The sequence below is a fragment of the Elephantulus edwardii genome, unplaced genomic scaffold, assembly GCF_000299155.1.
Source record: "Elephantulus edwardii isolate Elephantulus edwardi_28Jun2011 unplaced genomic scaffold, EleEdw1.0 scaffold00095, whole genome shotgun sequence".
NCBI classification, from domain to species: domain Eukaryota; kingdom Metazoa; phylum Chordata; class Mammalia; order Macroscelidea; family Macroscelididae; genus Elephantulus; species Elephantulus edwardii.
Genome location: NW_006399845.1, coordinates 13,082,243 through 13,091,688, shown reverse-complemented (window position 1 = coordinate 13,091,688; position 9,446 = coordinate 13,082,243). Strand labels below are relative to the sequence as shown.

Here is a 9,446-nt window from a genome sequence, read left to right as displayed (position 1 = left end):
CAGCAACTGAATCAACAACTGTGTGTTTTAAGATGTAAGCCGTGGCAGGTCTCCCCTCTGGGTCCCATCACAAAGGAAATCTGTAGTCTCTAGACAGCAAGCACACCCACGCCCTTCCCCCGAAGCCTACCCTACACCTCACTGCCTACGCTGCCCTTGGCTCTATTCTTGGCACACTGGCTTTCACACCTTTTCCTGAAACACTGCAGCCATGTTCCTGTCTCAGGACCCGTGTCAAAAAAGCACTTCCCTAGTGCCCCCGTGGGTCACTGACACACTTCCTTCAGCTTCCTGTCACTGTCACACTGTCTCCTGATCTTCTCTGACTACCTGATCGACAACATCAGCCTTTCACACTCTTTATCCTCACATCTTGCTTTCTTTTTCTTCATTGCTCTTAGCACTCACATCTGCCTCAGCTCCCCTGATGGACAGAAAGGCAGGGGCTCTTTCCATTCTAGTTATCATTTAGTGCCCCAGAGCAACGCCTGGCTCACAGTAGTACTAAATCATACTTTTCCTGAATAAATACATGAGCTGCAGCCAAGAGAATGCCCACCGCCCTCCACTAGGATGGAGACACGCTTCTTGGCAAGGCTGACAAGGTGCTGAACTAGAGCCCATTAATCCCACCAGCTCCACCCATCCTCCTTGGGCCCTCACCTCCTCACTTCTTCCCACTACAACGAAGTCACTGTCTCACTGTTGTGCTTATGCACCATGGAGTCTACTGCTCACAGCTGACTCTCCAGCTGGTTTTCAGAGGTTGGAAGCAATCCCCCAGGAGGAGACAGCTCAACTTTCTCCTGTGGGGCAGCTGGGGGATTCAAACTACCTGCCTTTGGGATTGCAGTGCAGCTCCTTACTACCAGGCCACCAGCGCTCCCCATTACGAATCTGTAGGTTTCTCAAATGGACCACTCATTCTCACTAAAAAAGCCCTTCTTGGGACTGAACTCTCATCTGGCCCATCCTTCAAGCATCCTTCAGGCCTCAGCTCGCTTATCCCTGCTCTGGGAGGCTTTGTCTTCCAGACAACTCTTCACCCAGGTGAGGGCCCTCTTCAGTTTCAGTGGCTCAATTCTCACAATTCATGCCACACTTCAACTGCATCCCCAAAGGGAGCCACCACCTAACCCCCATCCCTGCCATCTTCCCACAGGAGGACTTGGTACAGGCAATGGAAGAGCAAAAATCAACGGCCGGCTCGAGCCTCAGACATCAGCAGCCACAGCCCTCCTAGTCCTTTCCATCAGGCCCTGGGGCCCCAGCATAAGACAGGGGTGAGAGGTCACCTCACTCATTCTGATGACTACTGCTCCCCGAACCCCAGCATCTCTTCCTGACTTCCAGCACAGGCCACGCCCCTTGATCACAGCTCCCAAGAAAGCATGCAAAGGGAAGACAAAGAGAGGGCTCTCCCAGACCTGCAGACAGCAGAGATGAAGGATGTCATGAAACGAGAACCTGTACTACACAGTCAAAGCCCAAAGTCCACGCCATACTGTGGCCTGTCTCCTCAGAGGGCCTCCAGGGCTGACCTAGTGGAAGCTGAGGAATACAAGACTGGCCACCAAAGGCTGGCCTGGGGTCTGAGTACCACCCCACCCTCCCCAATGTCCTGTCCGTGTGCATGTGGAGAGGATGGCCGGGAGCTGCACTACCGGACCTGGGGCTCAGCATCGCAGCCCTGGCTCGGCCCCACTCTGTGATCTCCAGATGCTCTTGGCTTCAGGGACCTCCCAGAGCCTGTGGCCCAAAGGTCAAGGTCTGTCTTCTGTTCTGACCATTCTGTGCAGCACACCTGGGGCAGAAAAGGCATGGGGGTTTCAGTTAGACTTTTGTTAGCATCTTTCTTTTCATGAGGACCCCTGATCAGACCCTAGTGCTCGGAGATGCAAGAACTCTGGGTTCCCCAGCTGCCATCTGGAGCTCCCCACATTCTTGCCAGCCCTCATACAAGGGATGCCCTTGCCCTGCAAGCTCACAGCGTTCACTTCTGCGAGGCTGCGGCCCAGAGCAGCCCCAGCCCTCCCCACTCCAGCGGGCGTCTCACCCCATGCCTCACGTTCCCCCTTTCTCAAGTCACTTGTAGAGCCCGCTGACACCATTTCTTAAGTGTCTGTTGACCTTGGCCAAAGCCAAGTCCTGCTCTGCCATGGCCACAGCTGCTCTACTTCTCTCCTGGCCTCAAGAGGAACTCCTGTCCTACTGTTGTTGTATACTGTAGTCAGAACTAACCTACAGCTGACTCTCCAGTGGGTTTTCAGAGGCAGTTAATCGCACAGGAGGAGACTGGGACAGAGAAGACTGTCTATGAGACAGCTGGTGACTTTGAACTGTGTGCCTTCAGGATTACAGCGCAGCTTCCTTCCACTAGGCCACCAGAGCTCTCTTCCCATCCTACTACGTATCAAATTAAAAACCATTCTCTTGTCAGTCACAGGCTTTTCACATCCTAGTCCAAACCCAGCTCTGCCAGTACAGGTTCCATGGCCTCAGGCAGATCATTCAGTCTCTCTGAGCCCGTGATCTCTGCACCTGTACTTACCTCCTTCAAAGGCTGCTAAAGGGGTTAAAAACAGAGATAGTCGGTAATCCCCACTGGGCCCAAGGGGTTCTGTGTTGTTCAGCCTCCAGGTGTGTGCCTGAGGTGTCAAGGGAGGGCGTGAGGCTGAGCAAGAGAGGCCACTGCTTATCCAAGTTTCTGGGGCCGGAGTTTCCCTCTCTCCTGGATGAGGCTGGAGTTTCCAAATCTCGAGCCTGGAGGCAGGGAGGGGAAAGGCCTGACCAGAATCCACCTTCTCAACTTTACCTCCTAGAAGCTGGGCGGGGCTGGCTGCACCAGCAGGACCTACCCTCTGGTGCACTGGAAAGGCGGAAAAACAAACACACTAGAATCCAAATCAGGAAAGCCTGGAGCTAGGGTTGCCGTGGCAACCTGCAGCAGGCTGTGAGCCTGGCACTCTGCCTCTCTGGGGTGGGGGCCAGGACTTGCCAGGCTCAGTTGCCCCCGCCTCGGATGCTTCCTCCTTGGGGTTGGCCCAGCTCCCAGCAGACGGGGTGAGGGGCAAGGGCACGGGTCTGCTCTATACCCACCCAAAGGCACCCTGCCCTGCCAGGCTGGTAGGGTTCCCATCACCAGCTTTAGCAAAATCCCCTCTCTCCCAAAAGAGAGGCTCACCCCCGGAAACTCCAGGGTCACGGTCTACCAGTGTCCTGTGGCCACCAAGTCCATCAGCTGCCTGAGTTGACAGCATCCCCCCCACCCCCTGTATGGGACAGCCTCGAGATTTTTGCCAGTGGTCTGGACACGGGACGGAGTGAGCAGCTAGGAGCCCCACCTTTCCTTATGGCCAAGTCAGGAAGGGAGGGCACCATTCTATTTCTTTTAGGCACCCCACGCTTTATGCACACTTTCTCTCAAGGAAGAGCACTTCTCTTAGCAGATGAACACGTTCAGAGAGTTAAATGACTTCCCAAGGTCACAGAGCTCCTAGGTGTGAAAAGCTGGGTCCCAGCCAGAGGATTTAAATTCCAGAGCCCAGACCCTTCCCATGAGGCTTGTGACGGGGGCCACTCTGGGCTGAATGCCCAGGATGTCACTCCACACTCACCTAGCTACTTGCTGGGGACAGTGGGGGAAGAGTTAACTTGTGAGGGGCATACTAAGATACACAAAGTAGGCAGACAGTGTCATGGCTCCATTTAATGATCATCATGGCACTGTCCAGGTGACCTCGTGCCCTTCTCCTGCAGAGTCCCCATCCAGCTGGTACCCCTCAGCCTCACAAACAGCACCGCTGCCAGTCCTGGTGTGAGCAGGGCGGCCTCATCTCAGCTCCTGCAGCAAGCTGTTGATAGAGCTCAGCAGTTCTCGAAAGTAACCCTCATCGTCGCCCTCCTGAAGCTCCAGGGCAGCCAGTGCCTGGTACTCCATCTGCAGGCCGGCCAGCGTCCTGCTGAGCTGGGCGTCCTCACGGTAGTGGTCTCGGCAGGTGGCCAGGAGGGCACCCAGGGCCTGCAGCACCTTCTCGCGGGCATCGTGCTCGGGCAGTGCCAAGAGGTTGGCGGTGATGGCGCACCAGCCCTGTTCCCGCAGGCCCGGCAGGAGGTGCACCTGGCGGTACTGCTGCAGCTTCTCTGGGGAGGTCTCCCGGGTCAGCTCGGCCTCCTCCTCGGCAAACATCTGCCATCCGCACAGCCAGGTACCAGGGCCAGGGGTGTGTGGAGAAAACACAGCAGTCAGCTCACGCACGCAAAGCCAGCCCTGCACATCACACGCAGGCCTTGAATCTTCACTCTCTCTGCCCCCAGGGCCTCAAAGGATCTGCATGGGGAACGTGCTCATGGTTCACACACACATCCATACACCCCTGTCAGTCCACTCATCCACTTCTTCAGAACACTGAAGCACCCTGCTGGGTGCTGGGCAAAAAGCAAAAGGCAAGGCAACATCAAGGAGCTCAAGGTCTAGCAGAAGAAAAACAACTACACAAATCCTAAATATTTCATTAGTAATGTTAATCCAACAATGAGTATGTGGGTGCAGACAGGGGTTCAAATCTTGCTCTACTACAGATAAGCTCAGTGATCCAGGGCTGGTCCTTCCTCCTTCAGATTCACTCGATATGCCCATCTCTCAGGCAGAAGTAACAGAATCTTTTCAGGACTTCTAGAGATCTAAATAAAATAACCAGCATCCAGCCATGCCGGACATATAACAACTCCTCAAGCAAAGTTAGACGTTAGCTCTGATGATTCCACACCACCTTCTCTGCACTGCCCGCACCGTCACTGTCACTACACGCATAGTCACCTCCTCAGAGGGGAGGATGGCTGCCCCTGCTGAGGGTTTATGTTAGAAGGAGATGCGCTTCCCTGGATCTCGAGTGAAATGTAGAACTGTCCACGTGGACAAGAGCATAGGGCCCTCTACACATCTCTTTAGAGAGCCCCATAGCAGGCCTGGGTTAACTGGGGGTTAGGACAGAGTCGGCAGGACAACGCGCCAGCCTCAATCACCCCTCCAGTGGCCTACAGAGCTGTGGAAGGTCTGAGCAAGGGCATCAATCTGAAACATGCAGAAATTCTACCTCATCAGTACAAATGTGCTGGAAACCAATTCTTTCAGCCTGCCTCAAGCAGGAAAGAAAAGCCCAAACACAGGCATTCAGCTTGTTTCAATGCCAGAGGGAGGCTATGTAGAGGTGAAAGTGATACAAGAGTTCCCCAAATCACTGTACAAATGTATCTACAGGAAGAACGTAGGAATTCCCGTGTAAGGCCAAGGAAGTGCACAGTGAGCCCAGGAGAACAAGAGGGGCCTTGCTGGACCCCCAGAAGAGCGCCTACAGCTAAGTCTAGGCTGAGCGCCTTGGGCACTGGCCTCTGACCGTGGAGCTTGGACATTCTGATGATAAAGGCCAAATTCCTTCCCTGGGACTCGAGGGCCACATGGCGTCTGGCCCTGCCTGAACTGGTTTTGCCCCTTTTACACAACCTGCTGGTCCGGACTCTCCTGGGGGCCTCTATAGATGCAGTTTCCACTTTCAGGAGCTCTCCTCACCCCACTCCACTCCACAGGCAGATGGACCTACTCTTCAGATCTCAGTGACCCCAGACTGCCTTTCCTGACCCCCAGAAGAGGTCAGGACGCTCTTCTGGGCCTTAGCTGACATGCTCTGGGAGGACTCAGGAGCATCTGGCTAGAAGTGGCAGGGGACAAGGGTTACGGGTTATCTCCCAGCACCGTGCACAGCATCTGACGGGGCAGACTCCCTGCAGCACACTGACAGCAGGGTCAGCCCATGGCCCTCTAGCTCCCTGCAGGCAAAAGAGGACACAGTCTTTTGACACAGGTGGACATTGCATTTCTCTGAGTGCTGCCAGAGCATGTGCTCATTACAGGTCCTGCCATGAACCGGGGGTCAGAGACAAAGTACTTACAACGATCCAGGGTTCCCCAGTCTGAGAAGTAGGCCTACAATGTCCACTCGAATTCTGTGATTCAGCTGCTGTCTCCCCACACCAATCTATCCTCAAGGTAGCTGCAGACTAGGGGTATCCTGACTGCCTCTATCTTCCAGAACCTTTGGGCCTACCTCCATTCAGTTACTCCATTCTAGAGTCCAAGCTCTATGCCAAAGTCCTTTGGCTTCCTCCCTGGAGGATGACGGTCCTCTGTACAGTTTCCAGGGGGACCCAGTTCTTCTGCACTGCAACAGCGCCCTAAGGCTCTCATGCAGACTCTCAACACCAGTTCACTAAGGCAGCCAGAGGGAGACCACAGTGGGGGTACACAGCACTAGGCCAATGCTACAGCACCCATGATGCCCACACTGAACAGTAGACAGACACCAGGAGAAAGAATAGGCTCTCCCGGGAAACACTAGGCCAACACACTTATCCCCCCGAAGCTTGCTGGCCCCTCCAAGGATGTGCCCAGGCTTCATTAATTAGATCTGAGCACCACATGGCTGCCTGCTGTTCTGAGGGCTGGGTTTTTGCAACTTGTACCAAGAATGCTACAGAAACAGACTGAGAGACAAGACAGACAAAGAGAGACAGAGACAGAAGAGCAGAGAGCAAATGACAGACAGAGACAGACCTCTGTTCTGGGAGGGGAGCTGCCAGGTGGAGGCTGCACAGAGCCGAGGAGGCCCCCACACTCAGCACAGACCCAGTGCTGCCAGCTGGCTCTCCCAACCAGCATGTGCAGCTCTGTGGAGAGTGGCCAGCAATGGGCAACGAGGGCCTGGACAGCACTTTCTGCAGAAGCAGAGTCAGAGTCCATGCCTGGCTAGCTTCACTTTTCCCTTCTTAATTACAATGCTGCTCAGGATTGCAACGACTAAAGCAGGCTGGTCACCAAGTCTCCTAGAAGCTGTCAGGCTACTGAGGTCCCTGGGCTCCTTGAGGGCAGCCAGTCGGAGCCTCTGCCTGGAGCCAGAGTTCCCATGGAGGCTTCCCTTGGTTTCTAGACTCCAGAGTAAGAACCATTCCAGCCTTGTCCCCCGTGGCCCAGGCCGCTGCGATGGCCTAAAGCCCTGAAGTGTCTCCCAGACTCAGCTGCTCCATCCACCTGCTCTCACCACCCCATTGGCTGTGTCAGTCACACGACCTCCCATCTCCAAGACGGGCCTGATCCTGGCTGTTTCTGGCCTTTAGTCTTGCTGAGCGCTAGGTCTGCACAGTTTTTCCTGACCACTACCAGGAACAACCCACCAGCCAGGCCTGGCCCCTCCTGACCAGTCCTCAGGTACTCCGAGTTACCCTGCCTGCCAGCCCACCTGCCACAGTCACTCAGGATACTCAGTTACAAGGATGGATGGACAGGTGGACGAGAGAAGAGACTAAGGGGGGAATCACAGTGAAATGCGCAGAAAAACAAGCAAGGCAGCGAGGGGCAGGAAGGGCAGGTCGAGCGCTCACCTTCTCGGTGACCAGGTCGTAGAGCAGCGTGACCACGCGCACAGCCAGCACCTCAGTGGCCTTCTCCTGCACGAGGCTCCTCAGCGCCTGCAGCCCCCCCAGCTTTAGGAAGTGCTGCTGGGCGTAGGGGAAGTGCCGCAGCAAGGAGCAGAGGGCAAACAGCACCTGGAGGCACAGAGCGCCAGAAAAGGCCGCTGGAAGCGCCCCGAAGATCCCACCCAGCAGCAACCAACACTCCCACTACCTCTCAACACCCCTGGTACCCCAACACTCCTCAGGACCCCTCAACACCCCTGGTACCCCCAACACTCCTCAGGACTCCTCAACACCCCTGGTACCCCAACACTCCTCAGGACCCCTCAACACCCCTGGTACCCCAACACTCCTCAGGACTCCTCAACACCCCTGGTACCCCAACCCTCCTCAGGACCCCTCAACACCCCTGGTACCCCAACCCTCCTCAGGACCTCTCAACACCCCTAGTACCCCCAACACTCTTCAAGACCCCTCAACACCCCTGGTACCCCCAACACTCCTCAGGACCCCTCAACACCCCTGGTACCCCAAACACTCCTCAGAACCCCTCAACACCCCTGGTACCCCAACCCTCCTCAGGACCCCTCAACACCCCTGGTACCCCAACACTCCTCAGGACCCCTCAACACCCCTGGTACTCCAACCCTCCTCAGGACCCCTCAACACCCCTAGTACCCCCAACACTCTTCAAGACCCCTCAACACACCTCGTACCCCAACACTCCTCAGGACCCCTCAACACCCCTGGTACCCCAACACTCCCAGTACCCCTCAACACCCCTCGTACCCTAACACTCCTCAGGACCCCTCAACACTCCTGGTACCCCAACACTCTTCAAGACCCCTCAACACCCCAGTACCTGCCCAATACCCCCAGTACCTGCCCAATATCTCAATAGCCTCGGCTCCCACCAAACAGCCCCAGTTCCTGCCCAACACCTCTGGTATCCTTCTAACACTCCTCAGAACCCCTCAACAGCCTTGGTACCCCTTTAACACACCTTAGTACCCCTCAATAGCCTTGGTGCCCCTCTAACACTCCTTAGCACCTGCCCACCACCCCAGTACCTGCCCAACATCTCAACACCCCTAGCTCCCATTCAACAGCCCCAGTTCTTGCCCAACACCCCTGGGACTCCATTTCCAACATCACTGGTACTCCTACTACTCTTGGTACCCCTCCAACACCCCTGTAACAAAGAACCCTGGTACTTGCCCAACACCCCCAGTACCTGCCCCACACCCTTTGTTGTTGTGTGCCATCGAGTCGGAACTGACCCATAGCTGACCCTTCAGCAGGTTTTCAGAGGCACTTAATTGCATGGGAGGAGACTGTCCATCTTTCTCCTGTGGAGCAGCTGGTGGATTTGAACTGCGTGAAGTGCAGACTCTTACCGCTAGGCCATCAGAGCTCTCACACCCCTAGTACCCCCTAAACCCCGGTACCTACCCAAAAGCTGGTATCAACCCGGCACCCGTAGTACCTGCCCGACACCCCCAGTCCTGCCATACACCGGTTCAGACCCTCCTGTGAGTGCCAGGAGAGACTAAGACACCCTCAACAACACCCAGTAGACAAAGGGTGATGAATGAGGGCCCAGGACAGGAAGCATGCATGAGAGGACACCCTGCACCCTGCAGCTGAGCCCAGACCAGGGACACCTGGCCTACTGCCATGTCCCCTCCTCTGATCCTGGCCTCCACTCACTCCACCACCGTCAGACTTCAGAGGTGGCATGCACTGCCACAGAGACTGACTGCTTCCCTTCATAGGTTTGCAGGGGGCTGGGAGGAAGTAGGCGAGACAAACATACCTTCTTCTTGGTGGCGAGAGGCTGCTCAGTGGCCAAGATGACCAGCAGCTTTTGCAGGGCTCCTCCTTCAACGGCCTCCACTTGGACCTTTGGGTTGCTAGAGGAGGAAGCACAGGCACCATGATCATGCACCTGCTCGCTGGTTCAGGAGCTTCCAGCTTCC

General features: G+C 55.8%; 1 protein-coding gene across 1 annotated transcript in view; it reads right to left on the bottom strand.

The window, feature by feature from the left end:
* Positions 1-3,832: 3,832 nt before the first annotated feature.
* The window catches only part of SIL1 (SIL1 nucleotide exchange factor), a 350,503-nt gene continuing 344,889 nt past the window's right edge, over positions 3,833-9,446 (bottom strand). The window contains exons 7-9 of the mRNA XM_006891180.1: positions 9,284-9,380; positions 7,435-7,599; positions 3,833-4,189 (exon numbers count right to left, since the gene is read on the bottom strand). Of these exons, the coding sequence (XP_006891242.1) occupies positions 3,833-4,189; positions 7,435-7,599; positions 9,284-9,380 (619 nt within the window). The remainder of the gene's footprint in view (positions 4,190-7,434; positions 7,600-9,283; positions 9,381-9,446) is intronic.